Source organism: Meriones unguiculatus, chromosome 7 (genome assembly GCF_030254825.1).
Source record: "Meriones unguiculatus strain TT.TT164.6M chromosome 7, Bangor_MerUng_6.1, whole genome shotgun sequence".
NCBI lineage: Eukaryota > Metazoa > Chordata > Mammalia > Rodentia > Muridae > Meriones > Meriones unguiculatus.
In genome coordinates, this window is record NC_083355.1 from 39945598 (window position 1) to 39966625 (window position 21028).

Sequence of the window (21028 nt, forward strand, 5' to 3'; positions counted from 1 at the left end):
GCTCAGAGTCTGAATAGAAAAAATGTGACAATATCATGTCACTTCTCGTCGTGAACTCACACAGAGGGCTCCACTGGAATGGAGCCAGCCAGGAGAGAAACACCTCGCCTGGGCCTTGAAATGGGGTACGTGCCTGGTGCCTAGGAGCTGGGCTGGGTACAAGCCTGAGCCAGGCTCGTGGTTTGCTTCTTGGTGATGTTGTGGCCCAGTCTGAGAGCCTTTGTCTGAGCTCAGCGTGGCCCCAGGCTTCCAGGTCTTCTTGTTGGGTCTACTCAGAGCCATGGGTACTCTTCCACCCCTGCATGTCTAGAGCAGTTCCCTGCAGACCCACACATCCAGACTGTGGCAACCTGCATCTGAAAGGCCACTGACGCTGCCCTGGTCTGGACACCCACATCACTGAGCTGAGGCAGTGACAGTAGGCTTCCCTGATTGAGGTCTCTGATGTCTAGGAATACAGGGACCTTCACAGAGCTTTCTCCTCCGTGGGCCACATGAAGAGAGTACACCACCTCATGAACAGGGAAGACAAGTAAAGACACCCAGCCACGCATTCACCTCTGCTGAGGTCTCGTCCATCTAGGTGGGAATGCAGCTCCCCTGAGCCACCTGAAGCCCACTGTAACTCTGCCACAGAAGCCTCTGAACGAACACAGCACCAATCTCTGGGAAGGGGGCATCTCCACCAAAGGTAACAGACAACGGGCAGGACTCATGAGCCGTGGCCCCTCCCTAGAAGCCACCAGCAGGTCTAAGAGCTCTGGCCTCCAGTCATGCTACATTTCCTAGGAAGTCTGGCTCAATCTACTTTTTCTCCTGCCAGAACCTCCTGCTCCCAGCCCTTCATTTTGGTAAAAAGCAACCCCACTCCCAGGTCCTGGGAAGAGCACTGATTGAGTTCAGTAACCTATCCCAGCGAATGAATCCAAGCCAGTGCACAGAAAGAAATCATAGGCCTTAGCTAGGACTTGACACAAAAAAGAGACTCTGTATATATAAATGTTGGGAATTGAGGGTAGAAGGGCTGGAGCAGTGGAGCCACCTTGTCACCACAATGCGAAGAACTCAAATTCCAGGAGTTATTAGAAAAATCAAGAACTAGTTGGGCAGGGTAGCCCATGCCTTTAGTCCCAACACTAAGGAAGGCAAAGGCAGGAGGATCTCTGTCAGTTCAAGACCAGCCTAATGTACAAAGCAAGTCCTAGGAGAGTCAGGGCTGTTATACAGAGAAACCTTGACTTGGGAAAACAAAAAAAAAGAAAGGAAAGAAGAAAAGAAAGAAAGGAAGGAAGGAAGAAGGGAGGGAAGGAAGGAGGAAGGAAGGAAGGAAGGAAAGAAGGAAGGAAGGAAGGAGGAAAGAAAGAAAGAAAGAAAGAAAGAAAGAAAGAAAGAAAGAAAGAAAGAAAGAAAGAAAGAAAAAAGAAAAAAGAAAGAAAAAATTAAGACTTTGGTAGTGTGAATGATAATTCCAGGAAACCAGCTGTGTCTGCAAAGACGAATGACTGGTTTGAATGGCAGTGATCAGTCCTGAGCCTGTTACAATTATCTTGGGTTCACTTTGGCCTCCTAAATAACCTCACCCACCTCTGTATCAGACCTAACATCCTATGACTCACAAATAAAAACCTTTTGGAATTTATTTTTAGTTTGCTTGTTTTTATTTTTGAGACAGGGTCTCACTGTGTATCTCTGACTGACCTAGAACTCACTATGTAGACCGGGTTGGCCTTGAACTCACAGAAATCGGTCTGCCTCTGCTGGGGTTAAAGTCATGTACCACCACTTAACAGACCAATAGCTTCCATCAATCCAAAGGCTGAGAATGTTTTCAGACAGCATCTGAGTGTCTTGTTTTTGTTTGTTTTATTTTTGTCCATCAGTACTGAAGCCTATAGAAAAGATTCCCCCATTGTGGTAGTCTGAATAGAAATGGCCCCACAGACTCATGTGTTTGAGTGCTAGCCCACAGGAAGTGGCACTGTTAGGGGGTGTGGCCTTGTTGGAGAAAGCTTGTCACTGTGGGAGCAGGCTTTGAGGTTGTATGTCCTCAAGTTTCGCCCAGTCACACAGTCTCCTGCTGTTTTGGATCAAGACATAGAACTCTTGGCTCCTCCGGTACCGTGTCTGCCAGGGCACTACCATGCTTCCTGTTACGATGACAACAGACTAAACCTCTGAAACTGTAAGCAAGGCCTGATTAAAAGTGTTCCTTTATGAGTCATTCTGCCCATTCTCTTCGCAACCCTCACTAAGACACCGTCTCTCTGATGTTTTCACTGGTGTATTTCTTTTCTTTTTTTTTTGGATTTTTTTTCTTTTTTTTTGAGGCTTCTCTGTGTAGCCTTGGCTGTCCTAGGCTCCTTTTGTAGACCAGGCTGGCCTAGAACTCACAGAGATCCGGCTGCCTCTGCCTTCAAGAGTGCTGGGATTAAAGGCATGTGCACGCCTGGCTCACTGATGTATTTCTAAAATGCCTTGATATATAACTTTCTTTGTCTATTACTATAAAAACCTTCATGAACCTTCATCGCTGAAGAAACACGGTATTTGCAGAGACCGTGCTCCCGGGTCAACCGTCTCTTACTCTGTAGAGATGGGCACTGTTTCTTTGAACGCTGGCAGTAACTTCCCACCTGTTGAAGCTGAGACTGTTCGAATGCCGTCATTCAAAAACAAAACAAAACAAAAAAACTACCTAGAGCAACTGCCTGTTTCCAGGCCCCTCCCCTTTCCAGAATGCTCACCAGGTTGACAAAGTCCTGGTAGCAGATCTGCCCATCTGCGTGGCTGTCTGCGAGAGCCAGGAGCACCTCCTTCTTGTGTGGGTCCAGCTTAGAGCTGTGGCTCTCCAGAAGGCTCCGGAATTTTCCCGTGCTGATGTAGCCGGTGCTCCCAGGGTCAAACTGAAGGTGAAACACAGAACAGAGAGAGAGTCAGTGGGCACACCCCTCCCAGTGCTCCTGTGGGCACTCAGCCCTTTCTCACTTGAAAGTTTTTGTTTTGTTTGTTTGTTTTCAGTTTTTTTGAGACAGGGTTTCTCTGCTTGTCCCTGGTTGTCCTGGAACTTACTCTGTAGACCAGGCTGGCTGAGAACTCACAGAGCTCTGCCTGCCTCTGCTGGGTAGTGCTGGATTAAAGGCACGAGCTGCCACCAGCTGCATTTGTGCTTTTTACACCATTCTCTTTATCTTAAAACTCCCCTGCATCACGGGCCATAGCCAGGCTTCCCACCCATCTCTACCTCCTTTCGCCTCATCGCTGGGCTGTGCCTTCTGTCACAGAAGGCTGCCTTCAATTGAGATTTATTGGTGAATAAATGGGGTTTTCAGTGAATAGACAGGTACTAATTTTCCACGAGAAACCTCTTGGGTTCAGTCAGAAAAAGCTGTTATCCCCTTTCGCTCCTTCCCCACAGGGCTTACCCGGAGCCTGCCTTCCTGACCCTGCCAGAAAATGACACCGCATCTCCTGTGGTGCCAAGAGCACTCTGGTCAGACGGGCTCCTCGCACGCGACTCCAGTGAGTACCTGGAAATGCTGCAGGGCTTGCTTGCTTAGGTTTTAAACGCCAACGGAAGGCAGGAGATACAACCCAGTGGCAAAGCGTGTGCCAGGCACAAGAGTCCCCGGGTCTGGTACCAGTTCAGAGATGGGGAGCACTAAATTGAAATGGGCCTTGGGAAAGTACAGGGGCTGAATCTGAAAGGCCAAACCCATGTTGCTCCTTTCTCTGGATAAGGTTAATGAAGGCTGTTTGGGAAAAGCAGGTTCTATGTACAGTGTTTGTAGACAATCTAAGCCCGAAAACACAGCCAAAAAACAGTCAGGGACCACTTCAGCTCTCCCCAGAACTCTTCTGGAGAGGGTAGCGCCAAGGAGCTCCCATGTTCAGACCCTACCCTTCACCCCAGCACCAGGTGTCAGGCATGACACCTATTTGCTTACTACCATCAGGTATTTCAGGAAACTCAAAAAGATCTGCAAGACTAAGAGTGTCATGGCTGACGAAATGGCTCAGCAGGTGAAAGCCCTTGCTAAGCAAGTCTGACAGCCTGAGTTCAAGCCCTGGAACTCATACAAGGAGGAAGGAGGAAGGAGGAAGGAGTGAACTGACTCCCAAAGGCCATTCATTCTCTGATATCCCCAGACAAGCCTCCCATTCCCGCCCCCTGCTCTCTCTCTCTCTCTCTCTCTCTCTCAGAGAGATAATAACAATAGTAATAATAGTTTTTTGTTTGTTTGAGCCAGGGGTCTCTCTTCCTAGTCCTGGCTGCCCTGGAACTCCCAGTGTAGACCAAGCTGACATTGAGCTCAAAGAAATTTGCCCATCTCTGCCTCCCAAGTACTTCCACTAAAGGTGTGTTATGCCACACCTGGCTAATAATAGATTAAAAAGAAAAAAAAAAAAGAAGAAGAAGAAGAAGTGGTGCCAAGGAGCTGGCTCCTTAGGTAAAGGCACTTGCAACCAAGCCCGATGACCTGAGTTCAATTCCAGGACCAGGATGGAGAGAACCGACTCCCATAGATTACCCTCTGACCTTCACAACACTTGTGCTGTGACATACAGGCAGACAGAGACAGACAAACATTAGACTCACACTTGCATTCTAAATGTAATTTTTTTTAAAAAGTAGTAACACCTAATGTTGGCCATGTTTTCGTAGAACCACACACTGTTTCACGTACTTTATGTACAGAATGTCTTCTTTTTTAAAGATTTGGGTTTTTGTTTTGTTTTGTTTTTATGTGTGTGCCTGCTGTCTATGGAGGCCAGAGGAGAAGGTTGTAGCCCCTGAAAGGGGAGTTATAGATGGTTGTGAGCTGCCATGTGGGTGCTGGGAATGGAACCAGGGTAACCCAGAAGAGCAACAAATGCTTTTGACCCCTGAGCCATCTCTCCAGCCCCCTTTGTACAGAATTTATTTGACTCCTCCCACAAGAAATGGGCAAGAACAAGCAAAATGGCCGGCCTGCAAGCAGCAGACAGATCCCACATCCAGGCGGCTCAGTTCGGTGCTGCTGGGTGCCACAGACCAGAGGAAAGACGACTCTGCTGCTCAGCAGTAAAACTGGAGGACCAAAGAGCTGAGCCCAGCACGGGGCCTGGGAGCCACTGGTCTCCCCCAAACAGGTTTTTTGGCAGTAGGGAAGAGACACAAACTGAGCTAGTCTGGCCTCCTTGTAGCCCAGATGTGGGAACTGAGCAGAGAGAGATGAGGGAGAAAGGGAGGGGAATAGAGAGAGGGAGGGTGGAAGATGCTAGCAGTTGACAGGGCTTTGGTGCAGACCACTATTCTAAGCCACGTGGTCCAACCCTGACTCTACCAGCCTGGCGCTGACTGGTCCATTTTACCTCAGGACTGGGGTAGGTCCTGGGAAGATGTCTGTTGGGTCCTGCAGGGATCAAGGGTCCCCTTCACGTCAGAGAACCTCGTCTGCCTCAATAGAGGAGGAAACCCAAGAGGTTTTGCATGTGCTGGGAGCACAGCCTACAATCCCTTCCCAGGGGCCTCCTCAGGGCTGCCTGCAGAGGAAGATGAAGCAGGGGGCTGAGATCAGGCACCAGACAAAGAGCCACCTGCTCTCCCCCTTCCCCTCCCCCTCCAGGGCTCCCTGCTGTTGTCCTAGTGACAGGAGCTGCCCTGTGGCTGTCCAGACCCCCTGGCCCCAAGCACATTACAAGCTCTATCTACAGTGCAGAGCACACGCTGGAATCAGGCCGAGCCTCCATTCTCTGCCAAAACTCTACCTTTCATGCCAGGGCCAGACAGGCCAGACAATGGGGGGTCACCACTACCCAGATAATGAGGCCTCAGGGACCAGAGGATAACTGGGGATGAGGGAGAGCCCGGGCCAGGCTGGCTGCTGGGGTTCTAATACCTCAGACAATGAGAGCAAGGGCAGAGCAGCCAGCGGGGTGTTGGTCGGAGGAGACAGGAGAAGACAAAAGGATGTGGATGGTGGGGGGGCATGCTCAGAAGTCAGAAGAAGGTCCCTCCATTCAGAAGGAAGCTGAGACTGTGTCCCTCAAGCAAGAGAGCAGGGAGCAAGGCAAAAATCACACTCTTGTCTTTACACAGCTTAGCCTCCACTGGCCCATCTGTTAAGTGGGCTGATGCCAACGGAGGGCAGCAGCTAGCCAAGGGCTATTCTCCTCACTTTATTCAAATGAGTTCTGTCTACCTGCTAGACACCCTCAGGCCTACAGGAAGGAAGGTCACAGTAGGAGTGCGGTGCTGCTTCGGGGGAGGAGGGCAGATCAAGTCCTTTAATCGAATCTTCCTTGTTAAGAACATGCTAGAGGCTCTGAAGCTGCCCCCCAAGGTCCTTGCCCTGGAATCACTGTTAGCAGCAGGATGAGCTGGTGTGTGTGTGTGTGTGTGTGTGAGAGAGAGAGAGAGAGAGAGAGAGAGAGAGAGAGAAACATGGGTTGGAGGCAGCTTGACAGGATTAGTCTAGAGTGGTAAATCACGGCCACTGGAGGAATGAGTGAATCAGTGAGTAGGGCAGGAGGCTGGGGAGAAGGTGCTGGACAAGATTTCACCATTGGCAAGAACCCCACCTTCAAGCGAAGCACAGGAGGCTGACCACAGACAGCCCTCCCACAATCCTGCCCTCTAGCCTCAGCCATGAGAAGAGCTTCAAGAGGCTCCAAGGGGACTTTTAATCCCGCCAGTGCCCTGCACAGGCCACTAATCCGCTAGGTGTCGGCTGCTCTTCCCAGCCCGAGGCCACACACACACTCTCACCTCCCACCTGTGCCAGTTCCTGAGAAACTCAGTCTTGGAAAATCACCTGCCAGATTCTCCATGCGCAGGAGCCCACCCCAAGCTGCCATGCTGGGGCTAATTCATCAACTCCATTGCCTCAGTTTCCCCACCAAAGAATTGCCAGGAGGAGCTCTGCTTCTTGTGGGGATGGAAGAGGCCATATTCATCCCTGGATAGAATAGCAAGAATAGGGTAGAGAGGGGACTGGAGAGATGGCTCAGAGGTTAAGAGCACTGGCTGCTCTTCCAGAGGTCCTGAGTTCAATTCCCAGCAACCACATGGTGGCTAACGACCATCTATAATGAGATCTGGTGCCCTCCTTTGGTGTTCAGGTGTGCATGCAGACAGAACATTGTATACATAATAAAATAAGTAAATCTTAAAAAAAAAAAAAAAAAGACTAGGGTAGAGAAAGCCGCAGCCCATTAAGCCTGTGGGGACAGCTGGCCTTCTATTGTGAGTTCCAGTACCATCAGAGAGCAAATGAGAAGTGAGGTGGTCCCGGTACCATCAGCCAATATAGCCATTAGACGGTTGGGAACTCATAAATCTGGGTCCAGATAGCTGGAAGGGGAGCCAGGTAGGATGGTGCAGGCCTATAAGCGTGGCACTTGGAAGGCAGGCAGGCAGGACAATTGGGAGTTCAATGTCAGCCTCTGTTATATATCAAATTGAAGCCAGTCTGGGCTATAGAAGCACAGGACCTCAAAACAAGAGCAAACCCCCCAAACCTCTGGAAGAAACCTCATGGCTTGCAAAGGGCACTGCAGAATGCTAGGGCCTTTGAGGCCTCTGAGGCCCAGAGGCAGTAGGGAGGGACTAAGGGGCCCCTCCGTGGAACAGGCAGCTCCCCTCTGAGCCTGTTTATGTACTCGCCACCTGCCTCCTTCCCAGCTAAACAACACAGTACAACTAGCTGATGTATGTGAGGCCTTCGCTGAATATCAGGTGCTAACTCCGAACCCTAAGGCCACCATCCACTTAGGTTTCTCTGGGGCCATATTGGTTCACATCTGCTCTCCAAACATGACCCACCGGGCCTCCTTCACTCTAAAGTGTCCCGACCAAGCTGGACATGGTCTTCCCTCCTCCCATTTAAGCCTCACAAGAATCTCCAAAGTACTCACTATCATGAAAGCCACTTCTTGGGAGGCAGAGGTGGGGTGGGAAGCCAAGGCATCAAGAGCTGAGCTGCTCAAGTTTGAACAGAGAACCTGGGCTCCTCCAACCACTGGGATACTGTGGCTGAAGAGTTCAAAAGACCCTGGCCAGTCCTCCCATCCATCCACCCATACATCTCACATTTTTGCTAGGCATCTACTGTGGCTCAGGCATCACCTGTGGATGGGAAACAAGCAGAGACTAGAAATATTAAGAGAGACTAGCTCAACGTTAAAGAGTCAGCAGGTGGTCAGGACAGAAATAATTTGAGGTTCCTCCATAAGGCTCACTGACCCTGGCCTTGCTCTCTCTTGCTTTCCTCAGCCCTGTTTAGTTGTACAAAATGAAACTCGTGACACAGGATCTTCACAATGTGTGTTTCATGAAGGCCTAGACCCAGGGTGGTCCATGAGAGTTCCGTGGGACTTCCTGGAAGGCCGTAGGTGATGACAATGGGGGCAGAGTGGGGTGCAGGTGGAAACCTGGCATTAAACAAAAACCACTCTATTTCTCATAGTTAGAAAGCCCTCACAGAACACATGATGTAAACACCATCAGAAAGGGTTCTGCCAGGCCCAGCAGTGAAAATTTGTTTCAGCCCCACATCTTTATAACTCGACCTTATTTGACCACAGCATTTATTTTTGACCATAACACTGTGAGGGACCCTTTAGGAACAACCACAAGTCCACAGTGCAATCATATTTCCCTTCATAAAACCCACACCCCTTTGTCAGGGCTGGAGAACCAGCCCTCTGCCTCCGGCTCTTGAGTGTCACAGGCTCTCAAGCAGCTGATACCAGAAGCAGCAAAACTAGAATTCTGTGGGATCTGGTCCCAGCTAGAAGGTTGGCTGGGGATACCAGGTCCCAAGAGACGCTGAGAAATCCGTGATTGGCCTAATGAGGCCACAGAACTGAGCTCTCAGGGACAAACCCCTGCTTGCCTGCTCAGCACCCCGGACAGCAGCCTCTCTTTCCCTGCGGGCCAGAAAGCTGCCCAGGCCTTCAGACCGGCCCCAACATTCTCAAAGCAGGAGACGGGAACTCATCTCCTTCCTTTCTATTATGCATCTGTGACTTGCACAGACCGCATTTCCAGGACAATCTCGAGTCTCGCTCCTGGAAGACCCTCTCCTCCTAGATCTATAAAGAGCGGCAAGCACTCAAAATGACCCCAAAGGCAGCACCTGGCGCTGACACACTAGCTGCCTCCCGCAAAGACCTCTCAGGCCCAGAACATGGGGGCCTGAGGTCCGGGTAAGTTCCCATCTGTATCCAAATCGTCTCCTGTCGGTCCAGAAGGAAGTGACCACAGGGCATGTGTGCTAGGACAGGGTGAGGTGCAGACAGCTGCCCTCCTACTAGTGGGACATCTCCCCCATCTGTCAGCTCCTTATTTCATTCCCTGGGCCTCTAATGAGGCTGTCCCAAGTTTCTGGCTCAGCAGGGCTGCCCCTCCCCCCTGTCCCCCCCCCCCCCCCCCCCGGGCATGCCACAGTCTACTGGGAAACTCTGGCCCATTCATGGATATTTACAGCCCCATAAATTAAAAAGTCCAGGCTGCAGCTGGCGAGGTCAGGAGGCCTGTGATGGGAGAGTGGGGGCTTTCTCTTCTACTTTTTCCTTGCAAATGAGGATGCTAATCCAGCCAGAGAAAGAGAAAGCCCACCCCTTGTCCTGCCCATGACCTTTTCCCTCTAATTCTCCTCTCCCCCCGCCCCAGATAGGGTTTCTCTGCGTAGCCATGGCTGTCTGAAACTCTGTAGACCAGACTGGCCTTGAACTCCCAGAGATCTGCCTGCATCTGCCTCCTGAGTGCTGGGATTAAAGGCATGCACCACCACAACCTGGCTATCCCTCTAATTCTTTAAAACACTGACTTTCAGAAAATAATTGTTTTAATTAGTCCCATTTAACAGTCAGAGAAACTAAAGCAAGCCCACAGAGATGGCCCCCTGACTACGGCTCTCCATGCGAGCACAGGCACCTTCAGACCTGTTCCAGGATGAGCAAGGAGGGGTAGGATTCCCCAGACCCCAAGCCTCAGTCAGAACGAAAGGTTCTGAGTCCTCCTTGCCCTCCAGGCTCCCCATTTAAAACCATGAGGAGCCCCAGTATTCTCCCTTCTTTCTGTTGCCACCACAAGTAGCTAGGGGAGGCAGCTCGGGCCTCAGCAGGCACCAATCCTGGTGCGAGGCTCCTGAACACCCTTCCTCTCCCATCACGGGGTCACAGAGCCAAATCCCAATGGCTGAGGCTAGCAGGCTAGTCAGGGATGCTGAACAGGCTCCTCAGGCTGAGTCCGGGCTGGTGGAAATGCTGGACAAACAGCATTTCCAGAAAACCAGCAGCTAGAAGCAGGAGGAGACAGGCCTGTCCCAGAATGTGGGAACTGTGACAGGTGAGAGCAGCTTCCTTCTGCCAGACTCTGGCCCTCTCCACTTGCCCCAGAAGACCCCCAACTTCTTCAGCACTACCCCAAGGCCTCCTGAGAGGCTCATGAACAGCTTTGTCTTCTCTTAATTGGCTTGGAGGAGACACATGGGGGCTGTGACTCAGAGGCAATGTCTTAGGGATCAGGAACAGACGTAGTACCTGGACTGACTCATACAGCCCAGCTTGTCAGGGCTACCCAGGGACCAAAGCCGAGTCATAGCCATAAACCCAGAAGCCTCCAGAGAGCAGCAGGCAAGGCTGGTAGGAGGAGGTGGGATTGGGAGGGAACCTGTCGTCTGCCCTGTTTCTCCTCTTTAATCTAAATCCTTGCTCCCTGTTACCTTCCCTAGAAGTGTGGCTAGAGGTGCTACATCGCAAGACCTTATCTCAGAAATGGGCTGGGGGACGGAATCAGGCAGAGACTCATTTTTAAACAAAAAGTCTCCAAAAGGGGTTTGAGATTGTGTCTGTTTACAGCTCACAACACACTGAATCTGTTCCTGCACCATAAGACAGTATCCTGGGCCCAATGTCACCATGCCACCAATGGAAGCTCCAGCATGAATGTCAAGTAGGAGGAGAGGAGGCCTGGCCCACACAGTGGCTGGAGAGCTTGTCCTGGCCCTTCCCTTTTCACCCTGTAGTGCACAGACAAGCCAGGTGAGCAGACAGTGCTTGGCATCAGCGTACACCAGACAGCCTTGTCCAAAGACTCTTTCTGGAAAGTTCAGCAGGAGGTGTGGTTTTTAGCTTCCTTCCACTCCAGAAAGGCAGCCTAGCTGGACTAGGAACCTGGCCATTGTAGTTCAGGCTCTGGATCTACTACTTGTCCATGCCCATCTGGGCAGCAGGACTCACTTCTTGACATGCCAGCAACATACAAACCTACCAACCATGCCAAGAGCTACGCACACTCTACCTGTCCTCCCAACAGTGCTGCGTCAGCTATCACTCTGCGGTTCCCATGGAAAGGCCGGGAAGGTTGCTTGGCTTGCCCACTGCTGCCAGCCCAGTGGGGTATCATCTCTCCACCTGCCTCCATCCCAATGCAGGGTGCCAACTAAGTGAAGGAGTCTGCAGGACCTGGTGGCAAGCGCACGGGAACTCAGGCATCATCACGCCACGTGAACTTCTCTCCTCACCTGCAGAATGGGCAGACTGAACAAGATGCTCCCACTGACTGTCTCGTAACCTATGGTCCCTGACCAGGCAGGAGCTAGCAGTGGCGGGATGAGGATGGGACATGGTCATGGAACCCCATGGTCAGGTGCTGCTTCTGGAGAGGATTCCTTAGCCCCAAACGACACGCACTGAGCTATAGTTTTGTTTGCTTTTAAGATCTGTAACAACTGAGCCATCTTCCTATCCCCAAGGGCTCTCCTTTGACCTGTCATTCATTCAAACTGCTGTGGATCTATGACACATCAGACAGTCCAGGAGCTACGAGCTCTTGGCGCTATTGCTAAACTGTTATCTGAGCGCATTTCTGTGAATGCCCATGAACTACCAGGTCACCACAGTAGGAGCAGGGCAGGGATGTGGTCCTGGAGGTGACTTGATAGGGGGCTGAGATGCAGAGCTCAGGGATGGGCTCCGGTTAAACCATGGCTTTGTTGTTCTCCAGGAGCCCTGCTCTGCTGGCTAATCCTGTGTTCTGGGGCCATGACCAATGTGGCTGTCCCTGGGGAAAGGCATTGTTCTCTGTGGCTCATCCATAATCCATTCAGAAGTTTCATCTCGGCTTCCTTTCAGTTACCAATGCCCCATGACCACCCCCAACACCTTCAGTCAGCTTACACGGAAACAACAAATGATGTCAGGGTCTGGGTCAGGCCAAGAGAAGACCCACAGGCTTGCAAGACACTGGAGGAAGAAAGCAGAAAATTCCTTTGGGCTCAGAAGTGGTTTTGGGGAGAACCTAGGAAGTAGTTCACGCCGTTGATAAGGGCGCTTGCTGCCAAGCCTGATAACCTGAGTTCAATCCCCAGAACCAAAAAATGGAAAGCCAGTTTCTACAAGATGTCTCTGACCTCCACAAGTATGTGACGCCCCACTCCCACAAAGAAATATATAAATCTAAGGTTTTAAATTCAACTTTTAAAAATGAAGCGGCTTTGGGGGCTGGAGAGATGACTCAGCAGTCAAAAGCACCTGCTGCTCTTCTAGGGGACCCAAGTTCAAGTCTCAGTACCCACGAGCATCTCTCTGTAACGCCGGGAGAAAATAGAAGAGTGGATTAAGAGACTGGCTGGGGAGAGAGACAGAAACTGCCTCAGATCTGAAACCACAGAAGGAATCATGAAAGCAGTGTTCTAATGATTCAGCAGTAAACCAATTAGGAATTTTTGCCACAATACTGCATTATAACAACACATAGCTCTTACAGTCATTACTGCAACTCCTATAGTGTCTGCAACACTAGGAACTAAACCCAAGGCTTCACACATGCTATGCAACACTTAGCCTCCAGCCCTACACTAACTTTATGAAGGGGGTGGCCCTTCATGTTCTTTCCCTGTGGTGGCTTGTGTGAGGAAGGAGTGGCAGGACTAATCCTTTGGTATTGCTGTAAGCACATCAGACAAAGGTCGGAACAGTGGGGGCAGAGAGGCTTCCAAAGGCCAGGGTTGCCTGATCTCCTCACCACCAATCCCAGAACGCATCATGGCCATTTACTTGAAGGGTAGCCAGACACCAGACTGGAAGGCTAACATGGTGGCTTCTCACCTGTGGGGTCCAGTCATCTTTATGCTGGGCAAGGCTTTCCTGCACGTTAAAGAACCCCATGGCATGAAGAGTGGAGCCAATTCCGCCTTCAACAACCTGGAAACAGGGGACCACTGGTGTCCCTGGCCCCAGCGGCTCCAAAGCCTCTGACCTCTAACTATCCTGACAGGAATGAAGCTGTTCTACTGAACTGGATATCTACCAAAACAACGATTCTTGTGCTGGCCAGTTTTATGTCAACCTGACAGAAGCTAAGGTCATCAGAGAGGAGAGCTTCAATTGAGAAAATGCCTCCACACTACTGGGCTGTGTGCAAGCCTACAGGGTATTTTCTTAACTAGTGATTGATGGGGAAGGGCCCAGCCCATTGTGGGTGGAGCCACCTATGGGCAGGTGGTCCTGGGTTCTGTAAAACAGTAGGCTGAGCCAGGTGCAGAGAGGAGGAGGCAGGTGGATCTCTGTGAGTTTGAGGCCAGCTTGGTCTATAATGCAAGTCCAGGACTACACTGAGAAATACACCCTGTCTTGAAAAAAAGAAAGAAAGAGAGAGAGAGAAATACTACACAGAGAAATACACCCTGTCTTGAAAAAAAGAAAGAGAGAAATACTATACAGAGAAATACACCCTGTCTTGAAAAAAAGAAAGAGAGAGAGGAAGGAAGGAAGGAAGGAAGGAAGGAAGGAAGGAAGGAAGGAAGGAAGGAAGGAAGAAACCAAGATAGAGGAGCAGGCCAATAAGCGGACCCCTCCATGGCCTCTGCATCAACTCCTACCTTCAGAGTTCTACCCTCCTTGAGCTCCAGTACTGGCTTCCGTCAAAGACGAACAGTGCTGTGGAAGGGTCAGCCAAATAAACCCTTTCCTCCCCAAGCTGTGTTTGGTCATGATGTTTCATCACAGCAGTGGTAACCCCAACTAGGTCAGTTCCCAATAAGCTGGAATTTCCCCAGGAGTCTCATTCTGGGAGAAGGAAAAGGCTAAAGGCTAATGCCGGTGAGAGAGGGAACCTGTGAAACAGTTTGTGGTAATTTGAATAAGAACGGTCCAATTCCCAGCACCCACATGGCAGCTCACAACTGCCTGATACTGCAGTTCCGGGGGATCCGAGGGCCTCTTCTGGACTCTATGGGCACTGCACACACGTGGTGCACAGACATACATGCAGGCAAAACAGCCATATGAATAAAATAAAATAAAATAAATCTTCAGAAGCAAGAAAAGAAAGAACTCAAGACAGAGCTTACTGTAAGAGAAAAATGGCCCAGAGTAAGACCTGGTGGCTGCTTTCCTAGAATTCATTTCGTCTGTCAGAATGATTGATTGGCTCTCCTTTTATTTATTTTTATCTCTGCAATGCTGAGAATTTGCCTAGGGCCGCGTGCATGTTAGGCAAGCACTCTCCCCCTGAGCTGCACCCCCAGCCTGGGGTGATTTCCGCGTGGGCCTCTCCAGAAGCAGGAGGTGCTTCATGGGATGCCCACCAGGACCTGCCACCGGTTGGACCGATGGCACTCGTGCCGCACACCCTCCGCTCCGGCCACCCTCCAGCTTGTGCTTCCCACTGGAAGTTCTCTCCCATTCATCCAGACGGTTTGTTTTAAAATGTAATTACACACACAGAAACTGGCAAAGGAAATTAGTCAAATGTGAAAGACACAGAGGGAAAAAAAGCATGATACACTGTGTTCTAGGTTCTCATTCTAAATCCGGCAGGAGGTGTGAAGGGCTGGCAGCCTGGTGGTAAGAGTAACAGTGGCAGCGCCACGGTTCCCTCCTGCCTCGAGGTGTCAGGCCGGCAGTGGGATATTCCTGGGGACCCGAGGGAGAGTGGGTGGCCCTCAGGATGGGAGCCAGGAGTCAAGGAGAATGTCCCCTAAGATCTTCACCCAGGCTCTTTTCCCCCCATAAGCCCATGTCCACGCTCATGGCGAAATTATATTTGGCCGGGTCCCCATCCCCACATTTAACTTGCCTAAAGCTGTTTTGTTTTTGTTTTTGCCAGTGCCCACACCAACTTTTCCTCTCCCCTTAAGTTCAGAATCTTAGCTGGGGATGTGGTTCCTTTCAGCTACTCGGGTCTGCTAATATCTTCCTATTCTCCCATCACATCTCTCCTTTCCTACTTCTTCATCACCTTCAAAGCAACGTGTGTTAAAGCTTTGATCCCTAGCTTGGAGCTACTGGGAAGTGGGGAAGCTTGAGTTTGGGTCTAGTAAAAAAGCCTTTAGGTGACTGGGGGTGTCTGGAAGGGGGCCATGGGGTTCCGGTCTCTTCCCTCTCTTTCCCCTATGGTCATGAGGCTTGTGGCTTTCACCCCACTACATACTTCTGCCTTGGTTTACTTCCTTGCTGTGGGGGAGGGGGTGTCGCCAAATTATAGGTTAGAATATATAAAATCATTGGGGCAGTGGCGTATGCCTTTAATTCCAGCACTCGGGAAGCAGAGGCAGGTGGATCTGAGTTTGAGCAGCCTAGTCTACAGAGAGAGTTCCCGGACAGCCAGGGCTACCCAGAGAAACCCTGTTTCCTGTCCCGAACCCCCCCTCAAAAAATAATACCCAAAACCACAAGCCAAAATAAATCTGTTCTCTTTATATGCTGACAGTGAAAAACCGGCTAGCACGAGCCACCTGTCTTCAGCAGCCTCTGAGTACGTCCCTCGCCCAGACCCCATGTCATCTCTCCCACCATTACAGTTTTCTAGAGGGCCCAGGTCCAGTTTCCATCACCCCCAAAGCATCTCACAGCCATCAGTAATTCCAGTCCCAGAGGACCTGACACTCTCTTCTGGCCTCTGAAGGCACTTCACCAAGACGGTGCCCATACAATCAAAACACCCATACACACTGAAAAACAAACAAAGGCTTTTGAAAACTTTTTCCACCTAAAAAAAAAAAAAAAATCTTGATTAAGAAAGCCCCTTTTCAGGGCTGGAGAGATGGATCAGCAGTTAAGAGCCCTGACTGCTGCTCTTCCTGAGGGCCCAGGTTCAATTCCCAGTGCCCACATAACTGTCTGTAACTCCAGATCTGACATCATCATACAGACATACATTGAGGCAAAATACCAATGAAGATAAAATGAAAACTATTTTTAAAAAAGAAGACCTTATCAACTGCCCCCCCCAACTAACCAAGGCTAGCCTCAAAGCAGCTCTGTAGCCAAGAATGGCCTTGAACTTGTCCTGCCTCTACCTCCCAAATGCAGGCACCTCGGGTGTGGGCCACCACACCTGCCTTAAACAGCAGATCTACAGTGGCACAGAGCTAGTCTGGCTGTTGGCTTCAGTGTCCTGAGTCTACCAACAACACCGGCAGCTCTCCCCCTCAACTGTGGTACAAGCACGGAGAGGAAATACCCAAGTACCTAGCAAAAAAGAAGCACTTCCCTGCTGAAGGTCAAATGTCCATCTCTGGCTTCAAATCCCACACTTGGGACTTCTAAGGTCACATACTGCTTTTCACTGGTAACTGCCCAGCACTGACCCATCCCCTCTGCAGAATGAGACACGTGATCGAAAGAGCCCATCCTGTGAGTAAGCCCCCCTCCCCAAAGGAAGAAAGGGATTATATGCTACCGGGCCCAAGCATTTTCGTAACAGGAGCAGAAAGGGGACCGGATGGTTCTTTTATGCCCCTTCCCCCGCCTCCCCAGCCTCCTACTGCAACCCACTTGCATACAGGAAACTTTAATACTTGTTGTCCAATTCCTGGGTGGTGAAAGCCCAGCCGTGGTGCGAGGAGAATTTGGAAGGAGGAAAGAATTCTCTCTAGGGAGCCCAAGGCTGTCTTCCGATACCCAATCCCGGTGTGGCTCCGCCCTCGATCTATTAAGCCACGCCTCCACAGCACGTCACCACCTCAGGAGCACCGAGCTAGGGAAGCCCACGCAGTCAGGCAGGGAGACTGAGACCGGGTTCAGGCTGGGAGGAAGGGAGGTGTTTAGCTGCTCACGTACCTTTTCAAACAGGACTTTCCAGTGCTGGCAGGGAGGGAGGCCGCGCAGGAGAGCAGGAAGAGAAAGAGAGGCACTTATCACCAAGGTTTCCGCAGACCCCGGAGGCTTCTGACATCACCTCCCAGCAGCTGCCCAGCAGTCAGAATCAGCCTCAGGGGCCCACCAGAAGAACCCCGAAAATCCCCATTGACGAGCAAAGGCAGAAAACGCACAGGACGGGGTGGGGACGGGGTGTTTCTGGGGCGGGGCAGTCAGAGGCAGGAATGGGACTAAGAATGATTCCCAACTGGCGCCTCAGGGTTTCTGATAACTTCTGCTACCTAAAAGGCCGCGTCCACACCTACCCTCAGAGTCCAAATGCAATGCCCCGAGAGCCTGCCCGTCGGAGGGGTCTACTCAGCGGACCTACCCTGCCCGAGCACTAGTTGTGCCCGCTTGGTTTTTGTGTATATGGGGGGGGTGCTCCCCAATATGATTCCAAGACTGTAAGTACTGAGTCCATGAGACTCTCTAGGGAGTTAGGGGCAGGAGAAAGTGACAGGTTCGGTCACGCAAGCCGGAGAGAGGTCAGACTTCCGGCTGGCTGTGTTTTTCCTAAGTTGGGGTTCCTGGATTAATTTCACCCCGCGGGGGGGTGAGAGGCTAGAAGCGGGGAGGGGGCAGTTTTAACAACTCAGTGGCCCAGGGCTCCCCAGTGTCAGCTCCTACCTAGCCTCCCAGGACAGTGGATGAGAGATCTGAGCGGCAGACGGCAGGGATGCCCTCTGGGGTAGCCCCCCTTAGCCTGCCCCAGGGGACCGTCCTGGCACCGCCGTGGTCTCGGACTCCCGGGCCCCCTGCTGGGAACATTTCATCCTAGAGCCCCGGCTCTTCCAGCTCTGGTTGGGCTCAGGGACTGGGACCAGTTTGAATTTCAATCAGTGTGGCGACAGGGCAGATGCCGGACGGGATGCTAATCGGGGAGCGGAGGGGGGGGGGTGGGGGGGTCTCCGGAGCGGTCTGCGCGGTTCAGAGCCTTGGGATCTGCGGCGCCGGTCCCTTCCCGGGGCTTGCGGAGTCCGCAAGTCGCCGAGGGGAGGGAGGGAGGGGAGGGGGAGTCACCACAGTGACGCGGCCGCCTCTGCAGGAAAACGCCGTGTCCCGGGCACTGCACCAGGCGCGCGGGGAGGGGGCTCGGCAGCCGACAGGTTCCCGGCGCGGCGGCCGGGGCTGCGTCCCGCAGGGGAAGCCGTGGGAACCGGGCGGGGGAGGGGTGCGCGCGCCGGCATCTGCGGAGACCCAGCCTTCCCCCCCGTCACCCCCCCCCCCCCACGGCACAACCCGGACGCTCCGGCGACATAACCTTGAAGCCTCCAAGTTGCCCCCGGGGGAGGGAGCGGAGGCCGCGGCGTCCCCGCGCGTGGCGCCCCCTACCCCTAGAAAGTTTGAGGGGCTCGGGAGGATGCACTCACGTCTTCCGGCGCGGCGGGCGGCCGCTCGTCGGCCTCGGGCTCCAGCTCCTCGATGCGCTCCGCCTCGGCGCAGGCGGCCACGGCGGGGCCCGGGCTGGGGTGCTCCCCCATGGCCCAGGCTGCGGCGCTCGTCCCGGGGCGCCGGGCTAACTTTGCGCCACCGCGGCCGCGCCGCTCCGGGAGCTCGCTGCGCGCCTCGCCGCCTCCGCGCTCGCCCGCATGGCCCCGCTCTCCGCGCCGCCCTCGCCGCCGCGGCCGGCCCCCGCGACCCCCCGGGGCGCTGGGCCGCACCGGCCGCCAAACTTCTCCGCCTCCCGCCGCGGGCCCGAGGCGAGGGCGCCCTTGGGCCGGCCGGGCCCTGCCGCTGCCCGCCGCGCTCCTTCCCGCTCCGCGCGGCCCCCCGCTCTGCGCGCCAGCCGCCTCCTCCCCGCCGACTCCTCCGGGGCGGCGCGCGGCGGGGGCGGGGCTGCTCGCAGGGCCCCCGCCCCCCAGGCCGCCCGCGGGGAGGGAGGGAGGGAGGAGGGGAGGGAGGGCTGGCTGCGGCCCGGAGGCTCCTGTAGCCCCGGGAGATGGGGCTGCGCTGCCCTCAGCCTGCTCGGCTCGGCCCCGGCTTAGCCATCACTTGGAAGCGGCAGATTGTGTGAAGGGAGCAGGAGCGAGGCTCCCGCGAAGTTGGTCGTGTCAGGGTTAACCGGGACTGAACTGAGAGTGAGGGCTGAGGACTGGGACCCACCAGCCACACTTACGTCGTCGTTTCTTCACTGCGGTCTTGGGTTCTGGGAGGTCCGAGAAAGCCCGAGGGAGGGGGAGAGAGAAGAGTCAGGTGGTCTGGGACCCCACACCCTAACCTTTGCCCTACCCGCATGCAACCCGAGCTGAACGCCCTGCCCAGGCTCCTTGACCCCACTAAACCCAGGAAAGTGCCCTGCGGGGTTGGGGAGGGGGTGGGGAGACAAAAACTAAACCAAAAAAGCAGAAATGAAGTTAGCAAAGCAGTGAAGGATCCTTAAAGCAGAAAAGCGAGGGCAGTTTACCTGTGGGACGAGCCGTCAGGGGAGACGTTCTTCCAGCATGGCGATGTTTGTGCGGGGCTGGGGTAGATGCTCCCCCAGGGAGGCTCAGGGGCTCAGTCCCGGTTCAGCCCCTCCGCGCAGCCCACGTACAGAACCAAGGCTCTGCCCTCTAGGCTCTTCCCGTCATCGTCGCCCCTCTCCACGTCCTGTCAGAAGGACCTTTTTTAGTATCAGAAGTTGCAATTAACGTCTTCGTTTTTCACAAGACAAATGTAACCGCGTCGTGCAACCCCGGGATCCAACCTGTGACCATCTCGCCCGGCGCTGACTACTCCCCTTAAACACAGAAGGGAATTAGTTCCATCCTAATTAGGTGAGTTTGCAACAGACACCAATTTTCATCTCGGCTTCAGAAAGTGTGATCACTTCAACTATTTTTGTTTCTCACCACCTCCCCCTTCTCTACTCTACCAACAAGTCAAGATCCTGCCAAGATTTCCTTGTAAATAAAACTGTCTGCATGGGGGTGTGATTTTTGAAAACAGCCTTCAGGGGAACAGAAAAGAGGCTGAATTCTTTGTGAAAGGGAGCCCATAAGGATAAGCAGCTGCCGGGGGCCCTGAGGGCCAGGGTCGCTGCCTCTACAACCCCCCCTACCGATGACTTGACAAAACACACATGTGCTGGCTCTGTTAAACCCAGACCTCTGCAGCAGAGAAGCCTCTGAAAAGCCTGCTTGCAGAGGAATCGCACGGAAGAGAGGGCCACTCTGCAGAGATGTCCAGCAGCCCAGCACCCGCTGACCCCCGCTGGTCCTCACGTGCTTTCTCTTCTTCAGCCCAGGGATGGCTCTTAGCAACCCATCCAACTCCTTCAACCCCCTCTCCGGAAAGGTACCTTTGCAGGCTCAGTCAAATTGCTGAACATTTATTGGGTTCTTAAAGGCCAGGGGAGATCTTTGAGAGTACAGAGGTGACACAGACCCTGTAAATGGTTTGATTGGGCATGCATGTGGGGGAGGCGGTTGGGTGAGGCACGCAGCCAGCAGCCATGTTCAACAAGTCTTGGATTCCACAGAAACTCAGGCGAGATACGGGCTGAAAGGGTGGGTGGTGGGTGGGGGTCCTCGTGGATTAAGGAGGTCCTTCCAAAGGCAGTGCTCCCATAACTAGGCTGTGCAGAAGGTGAAGCAGCAACCCAGGCAGAGGGGAAGGCGTGCAGAATGGGCGGGGGACAGCAAGGGATCTGGCACGGTTGGAAATTAGAGTAAGGCACCAGAGGAAGAGTCCAGCCGGGGGAAGGGGTGTGAGGTGGAGGGCAGCTAGTTTCCTGAGAATGGAGAATGGAGTTTGGATTCCATACTAAGGGCAGCAGGAAGGCATGGAAGAACCAGGACAATAACACTTGAAAAGATCCTTTCTGGTCTGATGCAATGGAAGGAGTCTTTAGGCCAGGCTGCTTGGGAGGCTGAGGCAGGAGGGTTATTTGAGACTTTATGACCCTGTATATTCG

General features: G+C 52.9%; 1 protein-coding gene across 6 annotated transcripts in view; it reads right to left on the reverse strand.

Annotated features, from left to right (window-relative positions):
- Positions 1-20062, reverse strand: part of Rhbdl3 (rhomboid like 3) — a 45701-nt gene extending 25639 nt beyond the window's left edge. The window contains exons 1-4 of one of the 6 annotated variants that reach the window (XM_060387166.1): positions 19538-20062; positions 18504-19279; positions 17053-17076; positions 2745-2903 (exon numbers count right to left, since the gene is read on the reverse strand). In XM_060387166.1, the coding sequence (XP_060243149.1) occupies positions 2745-2903; positions 17053-17076; positions 18504-18614 (294 nt within the window). In that variant the 5' untranslated portion in view covers positions 18615-19279; positions 19538-20062. Of the gene's footprint in view, positions 1-2744; positions 2904-17052; positions 17077-18503; positions 19280-19537 lie in introns of those variants that run through there. The other 5 variants (XM_060387168.1, XM_060387170.1, XM_060387169.1 and 2 more) reach the window with 5 other exon arrangements.
- Positions 20063-21028: the final 966 nt, after the last annotated feature.